Raw genomic sequence first — 22,612 nt, 5'->3', positions numbered from 1 at the left:
TGATGTGGGCAAATATCAGAACTGGACAATGAGACTTATTTGTACCTATGATACCAAAGAAAGGTTCTACAAAGGTAGAAGTAGAGGAATTATTTAAGGTTTTTGAGAAAGCAACTGAAACAATGAAAAATGAAAATTTGGCCCTTGTTGGGAATCTAAATAGCAGAGTAAGAAATGATTGTCAGACATACAGAAATATTTTGGGAAAATTTGGAGAAAAGAGCAAAGCTAATAATAATATCAAATACCTGATGGATTTCTACTCAGGACATGGACTGGTTATTACTAACACAATGTTCCAACATAAAAATGTGCACAAATTCACATGGAGAGAATAGGCTAGGAATAAGAAAATTCTCAATGACTATGTTATTGTTGATAGTGATGTTTTCCCCCTGGTGCAGGATACCACAGTGTACAAAGGATTTGAAATTGGAAGCAATCACCATTTAGTCTTGAGCAGGATAAAATTGAATTTCATATTTGAAAGAAGAATATGTAAGAAAGTTTTAAAGCAAATAAAAGTTTAGCACCTCTCAGATGTGAACTGTAGACAAAAATACACAAACATTATTCAAGAAAAAATGAAAGCGTTTGAGAACAGGAACCAAACCGTGAAGATTTCGTGGCAAACCCTGAAGAAAATATTGATTGATTCGGCCAGAGAGGCATGTGATGAGGTTGTCTGCAAGGATAGAAAAATCAAAACTCCATGGTGGACACAGGAAGTTAAAGAAGCAGTGAAGGAAACAAGAAAGCATATCAAAAGTTCTTGGCAAATAAGTCAGTTTGTGCTCTTAGAGAATGCAGAGACAAATGTAAGAAAGCTAAACACTGTGTAAATCTAGCTAAACAAGAGTCACAGAAAGACTTTGATAAGAACATAGAAAATTAATATCAAGAAGATGGCAAGATATTATAGAGGCTGTTGAAATAGCTCAGAAAAAGAGGAAACAGTGCTGTAAAAAAGAATTAGAGATGATAAAAGTGACATGAAAACTGGAGAAAAAGATTTCCTTGATGTATGGAATAATTACTTCAAAAAATTTCTAAATGAAAAGATCATTGACAGCGCAATAGTAAAAAAAAAAAAAAAAAAAAACCACTTAACGGGCATGAAATCAGGAATACATATCCATACTTGAAGTAGAAAAAACCATCAAAAGCCTAAAATGTGGAAAAGCAGCAAAAGTAGGTGATATTGACCAGAAATGCTCAAGTGCGGAGATATAAAAGTCATACAGTGGCTGCACTGCATAGTTCAGAAGACCTGAACAGAGGGACGAATTCATTCTAGATGATTGGAGTAGAGCTCTCATAGTATACTAATATATAAAAAGGGAAATAAGACTGAATGTGAGAATTATGAGATATTTCCCTACTGAGTGTTCCTGGTAAGATTTATGCAAGTATACTTGATTATTATGGAAGGGAAGCTTGGTGAAGAACAAGCTGGATTCAGGCCAAATAGAGGCTGTCAGGATCAGATTTTCACTTTACAACAAATAGTTGAGAAAGCATGAGAATTTTAAATAGTGGCACCTTGTCGTATGCCCTTTCCAGATGTACAAAACTTAAATACAGATCTTTGTTAATAATAATAATAACAACAACAACAACAAAGATCTGTATTTAAGCTTTGTACATCTGGAAAAGGCATAGAAAAGGGTGCCAAAAAAAAAGCTATTCAAAACACTAGTGTTATATAGTGTAAATGGGGAATTATATCAAGCAACTTAGTCTTTATTTGAGTTGTAAGTAGTTAGAATTGAAGGAAGTACTGGAAGATAGTTTAATGTTAAATCTGATGTCAGACAAGGATGTATATTATCCCATCTGTTATTCATTATCTATATGGATCACATTATGATTGGTGATATTAATCCCAGCTCTTTACTTTATGCAGATGATGTTATACTTCTAAATAAATCCAGTATACGTCGGTAAGATTCCCTGACTAAATTGAATAACTGTTGTAATAGATTTCGTATGTAGGTCAGCAATTAAAAGGCAAAGACAATAAAAATAGGCAGAAGCTCTGAAAATATCAACTTCATTGTGAATGGAGAACCTACAGAACAAGTAAAACAATTCAGTTACCTAGGCACAGTTTTTAGTGAAGATGGTAAATTAAATATTGAAATAGACAAAAGAATCAACAAAGCTGATATGGTAGAAAGCCAACTGAACAAACTTATATGGAATAAGAGAGAAATTAGTCAAAACACTAAAGTAGCTGTATTCAAACCAATTTTAACTTATGGATCTGAGAGCTTGGTTAGAAATAAAACATTTGACCAAAGACTGGAGACCAGATATATGAGAGTCCTGAGAAAAATTACTGGCATTAAGAGATGGCATCAATGGCAATATCATATTAAAAACATGGATATTAGGAAAGAACTTGACATTGTTAGCATCCAAAAATATGTTAGCAGAGCTAATCTCAAGTGGTATGGTCACTTAAATGGAATGGGAGAGGAAAGATTAGCAAAATAAGTGTTCGCTGTCAGCTTTGCAGGAAAAAGACCCAGAGGAATACCAAGATATAGGTGAATTGATAGAGCAATTGTCGATAGGAAGTTAGTAATGATGTAAGATTTTCTTGTAGTACTATCATAATATCCTGTACACCCCTTGAGGATACATGTCAGGAATTTGATGATGACGATGATGACTTACATATTATAATAAGATGACAGCAGCATTGGATATGGATACACAGTAGTATACATACACTTTGCAAATGCTTCTGATAGAATACTGCATGACAAGATGACAGACAAACTATAGCAGCTGGGGATGGATATTAGACTAGTGCACTGGATTGGAGATTTGCTGTCTGATAGGTACAAACAACTTGTGTATGGCAGAGCAATATCCCAGCAGGAATACCAGTTCACAATGCAAAATGTAAGGTTTTAAAATTTGTAAAACAAAGATGGGATGTAGAATTTACTCTTGGTGGGGATATATTGTTGTAGTGGAGGAAACAAGAGCTCTTGAGGTGATGATCTGAAATTTAGAGGACATATTAAAAAATTATAAGGAAAACACAACGAATTCTGGGAATGATGTGGAGGACACTGACTTGTAGAAGTAAGGAGATTCTGGTTAAATTGTATAAAGCTCTAATTAGGCTACATAGGAATTACTGTGCACAGATTTGTTCAACTGTTTTTGAAAAGGATGAACTGATGTTGGAGAGAATCCAGAGGCGATTGACCAAAATAGTTTCTGATCTCTGGAATGTTGAATACAGAAAAAGGTTGAGATGATGCAATTTGCAGAGCTGTTTGCAGAGATCTGGATAGGAGGAAAAGGTGTGATATATCATAGAAATGTACAAGTTGGTAAAGGGTTGTTGTTGTTGTTGTTTTAGGATAACATTGAACAGGTTTTTCATAAAATCATGAGAGATTGGGAGAGAACAAGAGATCATTTCTGGAAGCTATAAAGAAAGGTGTGAGCAATGGAGTGAGAAGGAGGTTTTTTGCATGGAGAGTTGTGAATGATTGGAATGCATTGCCTGAGATCGTGGCGTCTGCAGAGAATTTAAATGTGTTTAAGGCATGGTATGATGAGCAGTGTGTGTATGAGAAAAGTAAATGAGTCTGTGACTCCATGGAGTATTAGGACAGTAATAATAATAATAATAATAATAAACAATATTAGAAATAAAATTTTATTAATACAGACCAGTTTACAATAGAAATATAATAGAAATATAATTTATAATAGAAATAAATAAAATTGTATTTCTATTATAAAATGACCAAAAATGTATAATTTAAATAAACAATATTATACTAATAGAATTTGAATTTGTTTAAGGCATATGATGAGCAGTGTGAGTCTGTGACTCCATGGAGTCTTAGACAATAATAACAACAAACAATATTATACTAAAATATACACAATATCTTATATCAGAGGTAAAAATAAAAATTTTAATTTTATTTTTAGTATTTTAATTAGAAATTTTAATGCAAAATTTCATTTACTTTTAAAATTTCTGAAAACATATTACATTATATAATTCTCCATTATATGAAAATGAAATAATTATGCACTGTGCACATAGTGAGGACTATGTAAAGAATCTAAGTTTAGTTTACATAGTAAGTCTAAGGAAAAGTGGGGTCACTCAGAATCATTTGTCTTTTATTATTTTTATTTTATTATTATTACCGAAGACTCCATGGAGCAAAAGCCTCATCTGGGAGGTCCTTTTATCCTACACACAGCTCATCATACCGTGCTTTAAACACACTCAAATTCTCTGCAGACACCACACTCTCAGGCAAGGCATTCCAATCATTCACAACTCTGCATGTAAAAAACCAGCTTCTCACTCCCCTGCTCACACCCTCTTTAGGGGAGAACAGAAGTCATCCTTTATACAAGGATGACTTCTGTTCTCCCCTGATCTCCCACTATTTTTTGTAGAACCTCTCCAGCATCGATTCCATAGCAACTCCTCTTACCAAATTGTAGATCTCTATCATATCTCCCCTCATCCTCCTGTCCACCAGATTCTGTAAGTTGCATCTTCTCAACTTTCCTCATACTTGACATTCCAGAGGTTAGAAACTACCATAGACAGTTGCCTCTGGACCCTTTCCACATCTCTTCGTCCTTCTAAAAACCAGGAGACCAAATCTGGGAACAATAGTCTGTGTGTGTGGCCTAATGAAAGCCTTATACAATGGAACAAGAGTCTCCCTACTTCTACAAGTCAGTATCCTCCACATCATTCCCAGAAGCCTTTGTGTTGTCTTCACAATTTTGGTTATGTGTCCCCTAAATTTCAGATCCTCATCCACTATCACCCCTCAGATCTCTTATTTCCTCCACCTCCGACAATATATCCTCACTAAGCATAAATTCTGCAGCCCATCTTTGTTTTCCAATTTTTAAAACCTTACATTTTGCAACATACAACTCACATCCCCATTTCTGTGCCCAATCACTCAATTTATTAAGTCTTCTTTTAAGGCCACAACATCTTCTCTACTCTTCATGGTTCATCTGGACTTTGCATCATAACTTTCCTTTTCCTGGATATCACTCTCCCATACACAACTTGTTGATACCTATCAGATAGCCAGTCTCCAATCCAATGCACCAATCTAATATCCAACCCAATCTGCTCTAGTTTGACTATCAACTTATCATGTGGTAATCAATCAAAAGCCTTTGCTAAATCTAAGTATATTACTGTGTATCCTTCTCCTCTGTCCAAGGAAGCAGTCACTTTATTGTAATAAGTAAGTAGATTACTAAATCATGACCTCCCTTTAGCAATCCATGCTGTCCATCAAAGATAATACCATTGTTGTCAACCCAATTCTAGATCAATATTATTGATCTTGTTTTGTGTTAAGAATACAAATAGAATTTTTAAATAAGAAGGCAATCACATTAGGTTTACCTTATCATCTGTCCTCCTCAAATCCTATCATATCATGTTCTATTAATTTATTAGACATATAATAGTAATAATAGGCAAATTACTGTAAAAACTATTATTACCTTACAATTAAGAAAAAAGTAACATTACCTTCACATAAAGGATAGTTATAGAATCCTTCATGACATCTATCACATTTTTCGCCATCAAAGTTAGGTTGACAGACACAATGGCCATCATCGTTACAAGAAATGCCTAACGAACCAGCTGGACTGCAATCACAGGCTTTAAAAAGTTTAACAAACAGGTCCAGTTATAAACAGGTCACAAACAATGTAAGGCACAAAGTATTATTTAAATTAAGAGGCTACAATAACTAAAAGAAATTAGGAATAGATAGTAAGCTAATGAAGCAGATGGAAAATTGATAAATGCAAAATGTAGTATAACAGAGAGACAAGAACAGGAAGGCAAGATATAAATCAGTTTTCGGTAGTCTTTTCTTTCTATATTAATATCATAGTGAATACAATATAGGAAGATGTATGAAAAAAAAATTTTTTTTTCTTTTTAAATATATATATATATATATATATATATATATATATATATATATATATACCGTATTTTTCAATAGCTAATGCACACCCACAACATTTCTATCACTCCTTTTGATGTATAGATAACACGCATGTGCCACTTAGCGGTAGAGTTAGGAAGTACAGACAGGAGAGAGGAATTCTTTAAATACACGTGCATTGCTAGTAGCAGTAATCGATTTTCTTAATTCCAAATTTTACAATTTTCTCATTATTGGGGAGCACTGTGACATTACTACGACTTTTTGTGTGACCATTTGGCCCAAAAGATAACTTGTGTGGGCTGCATCGTTCTCTTGTAACTAGTTGCATCAACAATTGAAAGATAGGTGTACATTTTTTGTATTTTATGAAGTTACATTATTCCATACATCCTGTTTTAAAATATTTCATAAAGTAAATCATTTTTTGTTTATATTTTGTTATTAGATCTGAATTACCCATGGAAGACAGAAGTACTTCTTGGAGAAAATCCTACACAGTGCAGTTCAAGCTTGAAGTGGTAGAAGTAGCAAAGGAAAAAGGGAATCGTGAAGCTGGTAGATTGTTCAGTGTTGGAGAAAGTAGTGTTCGTGAATAGCAAAAGGCTGAAACAGTTCTGAAATGTTTACATACAAAGAAACGTGCTATGAGGTTTAGAAGGTGCTTCTGGCCAACCATAGTAAAAATCTGTTTTTTGATTGGGTTGTTAGTGAAAGAACTAAAGGTATAAGAATATCTACTATCTGTGTGTTGCAGGAATCGAAAAGAATTGTGCAAAACAATAATATAAAGGATTTTAAGGACTACCCATCTTGGGTTTTTGGATTTATAAAGAGAAACAATTTAAGTGTGCACTCCTCCACTAGTGTTGGACAAAATTTGGCATGTGACTGGAAAGAAAAAGTAGCTAAATTTCATTTGTTTCTGAGAGAAAACTTGTGTGATGTTCATGCTTGTCACTTTGGAAATATGGATGAGGTTCCCATAAGTTTTGACATGTCTAGTTCTAGGACTGTAAATCTGAAGGGAGCAAAAGAGGTTTCAGTTGCTACAATAGGGCATGAAAGGTCTAACTTTACTGTGGTTCTCTGCATGACTGCAGATGGTTCCAAACTGCCACTGATGGTGATTTTCAAAAGAAAGACTGTTCCAAAAGGTTGCAATTCCAAAGATATTATTGCTACTGTTAATGATAAAGGTTGGATAAATTCCGAGGTTATGAAATTTTCGTTGAAGAATGTGTGGCGAAAGAGGAAAATGGCAGTTTACAACCTGAAATCTTTGTTAGTGTTGGATTTGTGTAGCACACACGACAGCATAAGTTAAAAAAATTGTAAGTATTCCAAAGTGGTCATCATTCCAGGTGGTTTAACAAAAAAACTCCAACCCCATGATCTTGCAGTAATAAACCATTCAAAGACAATCTGCAGGCTAAGTGGGAAGACTGGATGATGAATGGCAACCATGAATATAACAAAACAGGGCAGATAAAAAGAACGTCATATAAAAATATAGTTACGTGGATTGAAGAAAGTTGGGCTGCTGGAAGTGAAAACTGTGTTAGAAATGGTTTCATTCAAGCACAAGGGAATGCAGTGGTGTCTGGTGACAATGATTATGAAGCTGAAGAAATACCATTAAATTGCATTAAAAACGAAATTTTTAACGCAATTGATTCTTTCAATATTGAGTCTGATGAAGAATTTTTTGGATTTGAATAGTGTAATGTTCAATAAATATTAAGTAATACTTCTACCTTAGTTTTGTTATTACATTTGATTTACCTCTCATACCTTTCAAATGTATACTGCGCATGTTCATTTTTAACAAATTTAGATTTTTTGTATAGATAACACGAGTTATCTATCGAAAAATACAGCACATACATACACACATTTCTCCTGACACTGTAACATTTTATCATTAGATACCTTCAATCCCACACTAATCATCCAGTGTCAGCCACTAACACAAATGGCTGGTGTAAGGCTCCAAGAGTAACAAAAATTGGGACTAAATTAACATAAGACTATTTCAAAACAATGCAATGATATTAGAAACTTGAAAATGGAGTAAGGTTTTTTGTATCAGAGTGTAGAAAAAAGTCAGTTCTTATATGCTCAATACGAAGTTAACTCTCATTTTAAATCATAAAGTGGCAAGAGAAAAAAATATTTCAGAATACTGATAGATTATAAAGAAACCACATTTATTTATATAAGTAAAGTGAATATTAAGTTCAGCATTATTTCAAAGCTGAATGTGGAAACTACTAAAGTATGAGGTTCTCCCTATTTCTCCCTCATCAATTGGTGGGGGGGGGGGGTGAGCCCTCCTAATGAGAGTTTAAGTCTATGTATTTTTTTTTTTTTACTGTAATTCCATGTGTGTTCAAGGGACCTGTTTGCCTGTTCTGTGGGACGAAAAACCTGAGGTTCCATGTGAAAATAATGAAAATACTGTCTACTGCCATATGAGACTGGCTATTCAAAAGAGACCAGATAAAGGTTCCTCACCTCATGAACAGGAACTGAATCCAGGTCTTTCCAACCAAAGAGCATCGTCTCTACAGACTGAGCTATGGAGGCTCTAAGAAATCACATAATTAAGAGCTATGAAGAATATGGCTATGATGTGAAAAATGCAGACAATGCCACTAAATGTTTAACAAGACAAAAGTGGTAGTAGCTTTCTATAAAGGAATGGTGCACTGACATATAGATGAGAAGATGCTAAAGGCATATAGAGATGAACGACTAAAATAATATTTTGAATATTGAAATATTCACATATGACTAACAACTGCATAAACAAATTAAAAATTACAGTTCATCGTTCTTTGTCTGTAGTTTATTAGTTTTTAATGATAAAGGAAATCAAAAAGAAATTAGTATAATCACAAAAGATGCAAAAAGTGGCCTTATTAGATTATCAGACGTTATGAATATAAGGGTTTCTGGATGGTGCAGCTGGTAGTTGAGGCTTTAGGCAAAAGAAATGAACAGGCAGACTTAATTGATAGTGCTTGAGGGTACAAATGACTAAGAAAGTAAAAAAAACAACATTGAAAGGGGGTTTCAAATTTGACAGGTAATAGATAAAACCACAATCAATATGTTGCACAGAAGGAGAACAGAGATGATCAGTAACATGATGACTGAGTTGTGTTTGGTCACAAGTGCATTTTCAGCATATATGGATGGAAATTTGAGCATTTGGAATGATACAAACCGAATTAAATGCCCACGACAAAAGAAATCCGTTTGAATGAGTTTAGTATTGAAATGAACAAGAAAGTCAGATTTAATGTGAAGAGAACTAATATATTGTGGGTGGGATCAAACAAGACAAGACTGGTCACAGCCAGGAAAGCAAGGAATTAGAGCAATAATAAGAGAAATTTGATGAGGTCACATATTGGTGAGGCAGCATAACAAAATAACAGTACTAACATTCTTATATATGGATCTTTCAATGGACTATTACATTACTATACTAATGTACAGCAGTACCAGAAACAATGCTAATAAGCTTGTGAAGCTCATTGAGTCAGTATGCCCAAGAATAACTGATGTATGTCATGATGATGAATAACTGATCATCAACAACATCATACAACATAACAACATCAACTGATGATGAATAACTGGTGTAGTGAAAAGTGTGAACTTCATCAGTTCCTGAACGAGGAACTGAAGAATTCAAATATGAAATTGATGACAGAAAGTGTTAGTAATGAGAATGTCGTGGGGAACATGAGTGCATGCACGTTTGAAAGAGGGGGGAAAAAATGTTAAAAAATCAGTAAAAAAGAAAAAGAGCGATTTGAAAACCATAATGGATGTTAAAAGGGACGAAAGTGAGGCGAGAGTGGCAGAAGGAAACAAAATGCAAAGAATGAATGAAACTAGAAATGGCATGATGCAGAAATCAAAATCGAAAGTGAAAAAAACGAAAGAATGAATGATAGTGAAAAAAAAATGAATAATGGCAAAAGTTGGACGCATGTTGGACTGAAAGTACTAAAACAAAGAAAGATGAATGAGAGTGAAAGTGAGAAGAATGACAGCAAAAGTTGCATGCATGTTAGACCGAAAGTGTGGAAACAAAGAAAGATAAATGAGAGAAAGAATAATGATAGCAAAAGTTGGACGTATGTTGGACCGAAAGTACGGAAACAAAGAAGGATGAATGAGAGTGAAAGTTAAAAGAGGGAGTCGAGAGTTAGAAAGTTAGAAAGATTTAATGATAGAGAGAATGTGTCGCGAGATTCGGAAGTTGAATTGGATTGGATGAGGCAAGAAATGAAATGGATGCGGAATGAAATTAAGAGAATTCAGGTCAAAACTATTAAAACAAATCATGATGGCAGGAAAGAGTTAACGAAAGATGAGCGAGTGGCATTGTATGGCGACTCTATTATTAAAGGTGTGCTAGAGGATACAAGGCACAAGGAATGTTTTCCAGGCGGTAAAATGAGTAGAGTAATTGAGGCATTAAATATGAGGCAGGAGCAAGCAAAAGAGTTAATAGTATTAATTGGTACGAATGATTTGAGAGAGAACAAAGAGAGTGTCAGAATGTATATCAGGAGGCTGCTTGGAAGGATAAAAGAGAATAGTGTGACAGGAAGGGTAGTCAGTGTATTGCCTAGGTATGACTGTGGTGAAATGAGGCAGAGAACAAGGATTATGAATGATATGCTGGCTAAAATGTGTGAGGAGATGGGAGTACAGTTTGTTAAAGTGTGGAATGAGTTTGAGGTACGAAGTGAGCTGTATGGGAGCAATGGACTGCATTTGAGTGGTTATGGTGTGAGTCGCTTGGAGAGACTGCTGCTGGATGGTAAAGAAGTGAATAGAGAGAATGAATCAGATCGAAAGGGGAGTGATGTGGAAGAGCAGGAGAGTAAGACGGGAGAGATTGAAGAAGTGGATATGAATGGGGAAGTGAGCGGTATGAGTACAGAAAATGAGAGAATGAGTGTGCAAGAGGAACAGGCAAACGGGGAGGCTCAGGGTGGAAGGGTACACAGCATGAGAAAGGTGGATGCTCCAAGAGGAGGTGGGAGCATGTGTAGGCAGGAAAGGAATGGAATGACCAGGGATCAAGAGAAAACAGTTGGAATTGAAAAGGATTCTAAAATGAAGAAGCAGAAAGCGAAATGGTCCCAGTTTAGCATGAAGAGATCACATCGAGTGAGTGGTATCAGTGGAACTAGCTATAGATCAAGAAATAGCTGTTGTGTTTGAATACCAGTGCTAGAAGTAGAAGAAACAAGGCAGATGAAATGGTTGCACTAATTGCGTCTGTTCACCCAAAGATTGTCGGAATAAGTGAGACATTGTTGGAAGAGGATGACATCCTGACAGGAATAGAGATGGAAGGGTATGATGTGTTTCGTGAGGATAGAAAGGGTAAAAAGAGAGGGGGGAGTGCTATTAATGATAAAGAAAGAGTTATGTCCATACAAAGTAGAGATACAGGATGGAAATAGTGGCAGTGGTTTTGAGGCAGTATGATGTGAGATAGAGGTGAATAGAATCAAATACTTGGTAGGGTGTTGTTATGACCTGGTAATGTGGATGCTGTTGATAGCAAAATGTATAGTCAAATTAGCCAAGCAAATAAGAAAAGGGTGTTCATTATGGGTTTTTTTAATAATGGCAATTAATAAAGACTTGAATGAAGAGATAGCAACTGGAAGTAAAGAAAATGAGTTTCTTGAGTTTTTGAGGGATAACTACCACAGACAGTATGTAACAGAGGGCACAAGGATTAAGGGTCTTGGAGAGAGTAACCATGACATGATTACCTGGGTGGTTGCCAGCAGTGTGAGGACCTCTGTGAGAAAATGGTATATGTGAAACTACAATGGGGGAGGGGAGATTATGAAGAGCTCAGAAAACAGCTTGCAGGCGTAGCGTGGAATGAGGAGTTAGCTGGAAAAGAGATCGATGCAGCTTGGGGGATTTTCAAAAACTATCTAGTAGATGCAATGTCAGAATGTATTCCAAGAGTGAGAAAGTTAAATAAGGTAGGTGTGAGATGGATGAATAAACAGATTAAGCATGCAATACAGAGAAAAAGAGCATTGTGGAGGCAGCATAAGATAAGTGGAAATAACAAATTTCATGAGGTCTACAAAGACCAGGCAAGGAGATTACTTGTTTGGTGAGAGTAGCTAAAGGGAGGTATGAAAAGCAGTTAGCTAATGAAGCCAAAAAGAATCCTAGGGAGTTCTTTCGATATGTACCCAGCAAAAGAAAGAATGATTATGGAAGGATGACATTGATTGGAGAAAATGGTATAAAGACAGCTGTTGCAGAATGTGTGGTGGAGATACTTAATGAGCAGCTCATAAAGATCTTTCAATGTTGTGAATGTGACCCCATGGAGAGATTGAGAGCAGTTGATGATCAGGAGGTGAGACTGACTGTAAGTGAGCAATAGGTGTTTGGGGAGTTGAGTAAACTAGATGTAAATAAGGCTGTGGGACTTGATAATATATCACTGCGTATTCTGAAGGAATGTGCCAGAGAGTTGACACCTGCCTTGACATATTTTTTTAATAGGAGTCTTGCACTTGGTCAAGTTCCTAAGGAGTGGAAGGAGTGCAAGATTGTGTCACTTCATAAAGGAGGTGATCAAACTCAAGCATCAAACTAGGCCTATCTGTGTGTAAGATGTTGTAGTTAAGTTGTTGGAGAAGCTTGTGAGAACTAGGATCCAGAGTTGGGTTGATAACAATGGTATTATCTTTGATGGACAGTATGGATTTGCTAAAGGGAGATCATGTTTTAGTAATCTACTTACTTATTACAATAAAGTGACTGCTTCCTTGGACAGAGGAAAAGGATACACAGTAATATACTTGGATTTCACAAAGGTTTTTGATAGAGTACCTCACGATAAGTTGACAGTCAAACCAAAGCAGATGGGGTTGGATATTACATTAGTGCATTGGATTTGAGACTGGCTATCTGATAGGTATCAACAAATTGTGTATGTGGGTGCGCTATCTAGGAAAAGGAAAGTCACTAGTGGAGTGTCTCAGAGGTCTGTTTTAGGGCCATTACTGTTTAACTTGTATATTAATGATATTGGCGAAGATTTGGATGGAGATATTCAGTTGTTTGCAGATGATGCAAAGTTGTGTATGTGGGTGCGATATCTAGGAAAAGGAAAGTCACTAGTGGAGTGTCTCAGAGGTCTGTTTTAGGGCCATTACTGTTTAACTTGTATATTAATGATATTGGCAAAGATTTGGATGGAGATATTCAGTTGTTTGCAGATGATGCAAAGTTGGGACGAACCATAAAGTGTAGTGAAGATGTTGTGACCTTGCAAGAAGACTTGAATAAATTGAGTGATTGGGCACGGAAATGGGGATGTGAGTTCAATGTTGCAAAATGTAAGGTTTTAAAATTTGGAAAACAAAGATGGAATGCAGAATTTATGCTTGGTGAGAACATATTGTTGGAGGTAGAGGAAATAAGAGATCTGGGGGTGATAGAAGATAGGGATCTAAAATTTAGGGGACACATCGCCAAAATTGTGAAGACAACACAAAGGCTTCTGGGAATGATGCGAAGGACACTGACGTGTAGAAGTAGGGAGATTCTTGTTCCATTGTATAAGGCTTTGATTAGGCCACACATAGACTATTGTGCCCAGATTTGGTCACCGGGTTTTCAGAAGGATGAAGAGATGTTGGAAAGGGTCCAAAGGCGACTGACTGAGGACCCTTTCCAACATCTCTACGATAGAGATATGATAGAGACCTACAAGTTGGTAAGGGGTTGTTATAAGATCAATGGTGGAGAATTTCTAAAGAGAATAGTGGGAGATCAGGGGAGAACCAGAGGTCATCCCTGGAAACTGTATAAAGAGGGTGTGAGTAGGAGGAGTGAGAGGCAGGTTTTTTTCATGCAGAGTTGTGAATGATTGGAATGCCTTGTCTGAGAGTGTGGTGTCTGCAAGGAGTTTCAGTGTGTTTAAGACGCGGTATGATGAGATGTGTGTGTGATAAAAGGACTTCCCAGATGAGTCTTTGACTCCATGAGGTCTTGGGGTAATAATAATAATAATAATAATAATGTAAAACTTGGCTAACTGAAAATGATATAACAATGAGAACAGAAATACAATGATACAGAGACAAACTTCCAGACAGACGGGAATGAAAAAGGATTGGGGGGGGGGGGGGGATGGTGATTACTCTTAATTGTAGCAAAGAATTGGTTGTTATAAACATGGGAATGCAGAGTACAATAAATGAAATATATAAGCAAATAGAAAGGCAAATAAATGAGTATGATATTAAGAGCAAATTTTAATTCCAGATACAATGCTTCACTTAATGATGATCAGCTTATATGTTGATTTTAAATTATAATCAATGTTTATACAATTCTGCATTCATAGAATACTTTTAGAGACATGACACTGTTGTGATTCAATCAATGTGCAGTTTTCATAAAAATTTAGGTTTTTAACATTGTTGCACAATGCCTCTCTCTCTCTCTCTCTCTATGTTTCAGTGTTTTACTGTGAATGATAACTATAATATTACTACTTAAATATAAAGAGCCAATTGGCTTAATTTCTGCGATGTAACATTATTTAAATTAAGGGGATATTAAATCCCACATTGTTTCATAACCGAATAAGAAACTCAAAGAACGGAATCAGAGTTTCATGCCGAATATAGTAAATTATAAAAGTATCGATGACTACTTACGTAAGCTAAAAGATAGTACCTTTTGTACTAACGTACTTTGTACTATGTGCTTTAGCTTATGAGTGAGAGGCAGGTTTTTTTTTTCATGCAGAGTTGTGAATGATTGGAATGCCTTGTCTGAGAATGGTGTGTGTGAAATGTGGTGTCTGCTACTAGCGTAAGCTAAAAGGTAGTACCTTTTGTACTACGTGCTTTAGCTTATGCTAGTAGTCGCCGATACTTTTATAGTTTACGATATTCGGCATGAAACTCTTTGATTTCGATCTTTGAGTTTCTTATTCGGTTTTGAAACAATGTGGGATTTAATATCCTCTTAATTTAAAAATAATATTACTGTTGTTAATAATTCTGAGTAAGTTACACATAGACACAGTTGAAAAATTATTTTAACTACAAATATTTCAATTCACATATTGTGGATCATCATCAGTGTAACATACTTAAAAATTAAAAAAATTAAACAACAATGAAGGAATAGGGAGAATGGAATTGCTTGCACAAGACAGTAGGTAAAAACTGATACTATTACCATCAAATGAAGCGTATGTGCACATATGAATAAAAAAAACACATGTGTGAATGTAATAAAAACTTAAAGAAAACTTAATTTAATTAATAATTAAAGAGACCTATACAGTTTAAATAATTAAACTATATAGGTCTCAATAATAATTTCACAGATTTTTGGCATGGAGAGTCCATCATTCAGGTTGAGATTTGTGTAATGTAGAAGTACTTCATAACTTTCTTTAAAGGGATGCTCATATTTATGGGAAAGATTAATGTAGTAATTTGGTATCATTCCAAAGGATCCTGTGGCTAGTATACCCATGTTCCAAATTTGTTCCATTTCTTGGAGGAAATGTAGGCTTGGTGTTCAGAAAGGTGTATAGAAACAGATCAGCCTGTTTGCCCAAAGTAGAATAACTTCCAGTTGCATGAGAGTGAAATTCAGTTTCTGTGCAACTGCAAGGGACTGATGTAAATTATCCATAAATGGGGGGAATGGAATTGCTTGTGAAATGGAAAACCTTGTGGCATGGTGCATTGTGGCATAGTGCCTTGTCTTGCTGAAGTATCCATATTACAATGTATAAACTGCAACCATGAATGGGTGAACATGATGGACGGACGGACGGACGGACGGATGGATGGATGGATGGAAGAATTGGAAAGGCAAGATATCACCAGTGCTTGAGAACTGGTGAAAGAATATTTATTAGCAGCAATGGCAAGTTGTATACTGCAAGTGAAAAAGAGAACAAAATAGGAAGTGCAGGTAAAAAAGAGGTTATGGAAGATATATAAAAAGATGGCAGATGCATGAAGAATATATAACACTCAGGCCAGGAGAGTGACTACTATGGTAAGGAAGGCAAAACTGGAATATGAGAAGAGATCTGAACTGAGATCCAAAGAAAATCTTAAGGAATTCTTTCATTGTGTGCCCAGTAGGAGGAATGACTGTGGAATAATGACATTGCTGGATGAAAATGGGAGTAGAGTGACTGATGCAAAGGGAATAGTTGCAAAGGGCATAGAGGAGTTGTTCAATGTGCATTTTAGTGGGGTATTTCATCCTGAAGGAGTAGGTTTTAATACTAGCAGGATGGGATAGGTACAAGGTTTAGAAGTGCAAGAAGAGAGTGTTTTTCAAATACTGAGTATTCTGGATGTCAATAAAGCAATGGGACTGGATAGGAATTTCTCCCAAGTTTTGAAAGAATGTGCTAAAGAAGTGACAGCTCTGTTGGCCTGGTTTTTCAACGACAGTCTGGTGATGGGAAAGGAAGGTGAAGAAGTGGAAGGAGAGTAAGACAGTGCCATTGCATAAGGGTAGTAGCAGAATGGAAGTGTCAAAATATAGAACATTTTGCATTTCATCAGTAGTTGTCAAGATTTTGGAGAAATTAGTGAAGAATCATTTACAACATTGCTCAGATGAGGATCTGTGAGAGTCAACATGGATTTGCTAAGTGACACTCTTGCTTTAGTAATCTGATTGCCTTTTATTTATTTATTTTATGCAGTTTTGACCAACAAAAAGTTTATTGCAAACCTATAGTACAATTGTAAAGTAGGATAAGGATTATTTTTTCCATTTTTATAAATTAAAAAAATATTTTTTTTTTGTATTTTGTATTTATTTTTTTATATAATTTGGAAATCCTGCTCTAGAGAACAAACATGGAACTTTTTTTAAACCACTTTAGGCCTCCAATAAGCAGGACAGTGGTTTTTAAAATTGTGATTTAAAAGCAGGACAGTGGTTTAAAAGCAATAAAATTCATCTCTCACGTAAAGCCAGTCACAAGTATCCATGCCTGCAGCAAGATTCGAACTTGCGACCTGTTTGTTGGTTGGAGAGCGGGTGTGCTATCCATTTAGCCAACCAGGCTGGCAACAAGAGTGGTTGATGAGGGAAAGGTATATTCTGCCATCCTTTTGGATTTTACAAAGGCATCAGACAGGGCACCACATGATAAGCTGATATTTAAATTGCAGCACATGGATTTGAATGTCAGATTAGTGAAATGGATTGGGGATTGGTGGTCTAATAGGAATCAGAGAGTTATGTATAAGGGAGTGGGATGAGGGAAGCAGTAGGTTATGATTGGGAGTCTCATAGGACTCACTACTGGGACCTGTATTGTTTAACCTTTAGATCGATGACATTGTCATGGATTTCAGGGTGATATTCAGTTTTCTGCAGATGATATTAAACTCTGAAGGGTTATTAATAATAATGCATAACAAAGATGATAGCAGGACTGTACAATGTTAGTTATGAGAATAGGGCTGAGGGAATGTGGATTGCAAAGTTGGCAGATAGAAGAAGGAGAGATAATATGATTGAGAAATTTAAGCTGTTGAGAGGTAGTTAGAGGGTTGACACTGGGGAGTTCTTTCATTTAGTGGAACAGGAGGAAGAAGTGAGGACAAGGGGCTATTCCTATAAGTTGGAAAAGGAAGTCATGAGCAAGAGGGTGAGGAGTGGTTTCATTGCATGGAGGGTGGTTTAACCATGAATGCATTGCCTGATAGAGTGGTGAGGGCACGAACGTGAATGAGTTCAAGGAGTAGTATGATAGACTTTTGTACTTTCTAGGTTGGGCCTCTCACAATGAATCTTGTGAGTCCATGAAGGTCTTGAATCTTCATAATAATAATAATAACAATCATCAATGATGTTAACATAGGCTGTGGCATTCAGGCGGTATTCAACTGCTATCAATTGTGCAAAAAAAGACATTCCCCACATCATTAAACTCCATCACCAGCTAGAGCCTGTTGCCACTTGGCAGGAAGGGTTTATACCCTCATGTTGTTGCTGTCACGTTCTGGTTCTGCCATCAGCATGATAAAGTAGAAACAGGGACTTATCAGAACAGGAACATTTTTCAGTCATTCATGTGATCGGTCGTCACATGATCGTCTGATCATGTGACCAGTGAAGCTGCATCTTCCTCTTCTCAGCTGAAAGCATTGGGACCTGGGATAGTCATCTGCTCCTGTACCCATCTATGACAGCATGCAACAGCCTATGTGCTCCAAGATGATGTTCTGACTACCATTGTTGTTCTGAGGTGTGATTTGACAAGTTGTGGCTCTTCTGTCATGTTTCACAATCCTGCATTCTTCTTTAATCACATGAATCAATGAGCTGTTTCCATTCACAAAACCAGAGCAAAATAATATAAAAGACTAATTTTTTCAGATTTTTTTGTGCGATAATTTAAATAAAAATATCTTAATTCTAAGAAACTTACAAAGGCATTCTGGAAAATTATAATGTCCTGGAGAACATCTATCACATTTATAACTAGCATAGTTGACTAAACAGCGGCATCTTCCTGAATTATCGCAAACAGAGCTGATTGATCCTTGTTCATTACAAAAGCAATCTGAAATAAACAAATGCCATGGTGCATTTACATAAAGACTATAAATGCTATCACATATCTGCATATACTATAAAAAACAACAACTCTAAAATGAGAAAATCAAAACTACATCATTACAATCTTTTTCCATTATATTACATGACAAGACATATTATAGACAACTATTTTTCTTAAACCAAATTTTGTTGAGTAAGCAGGAAAATAAGGTTAAAAGGGGAAAATATCAATTCAGTTTACAACTAAGTCTTACTAAAAATTACAGAGAGAATTTCAACAACGGTTCTTTCCCAGATAAGTGAAACATTGTGAAGCTACACATTCACAAAAATCTTTAAGTCATCATGTTTTTCTGTTGTTTTTTTGTTAGTGTGTGTATATATATATATATATATAAACACAGTCAGTCAGTCATTAACTTACAACCGATATGACATATCACATGAACATGCAATCATATGCACATGAAAACAGATCTTTAAACAATAATAAAGTAATAGTGGAGATGGTATAAAGAGAAAATTTTAATAATAATGTCTTGATTTTAATGTTCATTGACTACTTAGTCAATATGTTTGCTTTGACACAAGAGAAATATTTACATTTAAAATTTTAATAAATCTAAACTTTTTTTAATAAACTGCATTTCTATCCCTTTCACTTCATTAAAGTTATGCAGTGAAGTCAACGGGTCTCAGTATAAAGCATTATTATTATTATTCCTGATACCTCCAAGGAGTCCGAAGACTCATCACAGGAGGACACCTACAACTGTCTCAACCACTACACCGAACCTCTACTACGAATCATCTCCATCAACACCATCTACTGCCAACCTCCTCCACCACCGCCACAACTAGTATACTATGTCTAAATTGCATGTGTTCTGAAGGGCCGATTTGTCTGTATGTGGGATGCAAAACCCGAGCTTCCAGGAGAAAAAACCCTGCTACCTCCGTATGAGATCGGCTAACTCACCTTCGATTGAAAATCATCCAGATAAAGATTCCTCCTGTCGCGACGAGAATCGAACTTAGGCCTTTTCTAATCGAAGGGCATTATATATCGTTGTTCTTCCAATTGCGCTACGGAGGTGCTATAAAGCATGCACAGTAATGAATTCACTTCATGCACCAGCTTGTTCCTTTTGCTGAGGACAGTATCTATTAAATTAAGTATCTTTCACTTGGTTGAACAGCAAGAAGGAGTGATGACAAGAGGCCATCCCTGGAAATTATGAAAGGAAACTGTGAGCAAGAGGGTGAGGAGTGGTTTCTTTGCATGGAGGGTGGTTGAGCTGTGGAATGCATTGCCTGATGGAGTGGCGAGAGCGAAAAACGGTCAATGAGTTTAAGGAGTGGTATGATAGACTTTGTGTTTCTTAGGGGAGACCTCCCCTCGATGAGTCTTGACAGACTTTATGTTCTTAGGAAGGACCTCCCACGATGAATCTTTTGACTCCATGGACGCCTGAATAATAATAATAATAATAATAATAATATTAAACATGTATTGTTAATTCCATAGAGCATTCCTTCGAAATACATGGTGATATATTGTCCTACTGCCTTTTAACATCAAGTTTACTTCATTTCTCATATACTCTCTCTCTCCTCACTCACCAGAGAAGGGATTCACAAGGATGAAATATTTTGATATATTGCTCGTTGAAAACTTACCCTCTGCATCAGTTACCAGTCTATGATTGTTATCAACTAACATCTTCAATACTCTTTCTTTCTTCTACTTTCCACATATCAAAAGAACTCACTACAATTTTTCTTTGTTTAGTTGGCTAATTTCTGCTCATGTTGCCCTTTTGCCAGCCTGCTGTTTGTACTCTTCATGCAAATAATTATTACTTACATTAATCTTGTGGTGCCTTCATAGTGCCTTCTTCTTTTAAATTTCATGCTTAATCCCTTCATTCATCCATTTTACTCCTACCTTATTTAGCCTTTTCACCTGTGGAATATACTCAGACATTGCAGCCTGCTTTCCCTTTGTTGATGGCATCTAGTGAGAGTTATAGTACTAGGTATGGAGGTATTTTCTTAGTTTGGTTGCATTTTTGGGTCTGCAAGAGATACAGATTGTGAATTTAGTTTGCTAGGTTTTTCCTTCTTTTTTGAACCCAGAGTTTATCTTTATAGACAGATTAAGCAAAAGTGTTGCCAGAGCCAAACCCTGTGGTACCCCACTCATCATTATTCCTTTTGAAACATTGCGCTCCTATACAATGTGTCTTTCGCCCCTATCAGCCAGCCACATCTGTAACCAGACTAACAATTGACTATCCATTTTCATCCTATTGACTTTCAACAGTATTTTGTGGTATTCTGTTAAAAAATCTAGAAAAATCACCATGTAAGTTTCTCTCTCTCTCTCTCAGTAACTTGCCATCCTATTTTAACTAAATGAAAACATTCCCTTAATAAACTGCATGCAACTTTCTAGAAATATTTCTAATATTAGCAATTTAAGCGTGTGGACAGACTTATGTGTTCGTCGAACATGTTGTTTATTATTTTAATGGTATAATAGAACATTATATAGATCACAATCCCACCAACACACAAAAGAATAAGGCACGAAAATTATTAAAAAAAGTCACTTCCTGGCCCAAAGACACAGTTAACAAACTCAAACCCTTCCATGTTAAAACACCGAGGATCTATGGATCACCAAAAATTCACAAAACAGGCACACCCCTACGCCCAATTGTGGACAGTATAAATAGTCCCACATACAAACTGGCTAGACATTTAGCGAAGCTACTAGCCACTCTCACTAACAATTCTCCCTCCTTTGTCAAAAATTCAGCACACCTAAAAAGCATCTTACAACACCTTACCCTAAAAAGCTCAGACTTAATAGTAAGCTTTGACATCACTTCACTATTCACAAATGTACCACTAATAGAAACCCTCAATCTACTGAAGTCACACTTCCTCCCCCCCTGATATATTTGAACTATTCAAATTCACAATACATGCAGGATATTTCACATGGAAAGGGAAAATATACAAACAAATTGATGGGACAGCCATGGGCTCCCCCCTTTCCCCCCCAGCCAACTTTTACATAGAACACCTGGAAAAACAAGCAATCAATACAGCCACTCTCAAACCAACACTTTGGCTACGCTATGTTGATGATGTGCTTGCTATTTGGCCACATGGCCCTGAGATATTGAAAACATTCTTAGCACATTTAAATAACCAACATCCAAAAATCCACTTTACTATGGAACTGGAAGCCAACAACTGTCTGCCCTTCCTGGATACACTCATCACACGTCTCCCAGATGACTCCTTATCATTTTCAGTTTTTAGAAAACCCACACATACAGGCAGATACTTACACAAACAATCACACCAACATCTTTCTGAACAATATGGCATATTAAAAACGCTAACCCATAGAGCGACAGCAATCTGTTCCAATGACAAGGCTCTTACTGCTGAACTGACTCACTTACGCTACACCTTCTTGGCCAACGGCTACAATCCACATAAAATAAACAAAATACTATAAACACTCCTAAGAAACCCCTCCCACCATCCACCACAGAGAACTACAACAAAACAGTCACCATCCCTTACATTAAAGGCACATCCGAAAAGATCTCAAGAATTCTCAATAAACATAAACTATGCACTACATTCAGACCATGTAGCAAATTAGCCACCCTCATCTGCTCACCCAAGGACAGCATTCCTCCTTTATCACATCCAGGAGTCTACCAAGTACCCTGCTCATGCAATCAAGCCTACTACGGTCAAACAGGAAGAACTGTGAATATTCCCAATCAGCGAACATAAACGATACGTCCGGAATTATCATTATGGGAAGTCGGGCCTAGCAGACCATGCTCTGGATACCCCTGCACACAGGATCAACTGGAAAAACACAAAAGTACTACACAGAAACCCATATAAATCAGAGAGATTGTTCTTAGAGGCAACAGAAG

General features: G+C 36.2%; 1 protein-coding gene across 1 annotated transcript in view; it reads right to left on the bottom strand.

Annotated features, from left to right (window-relative positions):
• Nucleotides 1–22,612, bottom strand: part of LanA (laminin subunit alpha) — a 1,191,635-nt gene that overhangs the window by 970,907 nt on the left and 198,116 nt on the right. Inside the window, exons 9-10 of the mRNA XM_090391815.1 lie at nt 18,508–18,642; nt 5,564–5,698 (exon numbers count right to left, since the gene is read on the bottom strand). Coding sequence (XP_090247941.1) covers nt 5,564–5,698; nt 18,508–18,642 — 270 coding nt within the window. The remainder of the gene's footprint in view (nt 1–5,563; nt 5,699–18,507; nt 18,643–22,612) is intronic.

Source organism: Typopeltis vanoorti, chromosome 4 (genome assembly GCF_054136105.1).
Source record: "Typopeltis vanoorti isolate ZY-2024b chromosome 4, IOZ_Tvanoo_1.0, whole genome shotgun sequence".
NCBI lineage: Eukaryota > Metazoa > Arthropoda > Arachnida > Uropygi > Thelyphonidae > Typopeltis > Typopeltis vanoorti.
This window is presented reverse-complemented; position numbering and strand designations above follow the sequence as displayed.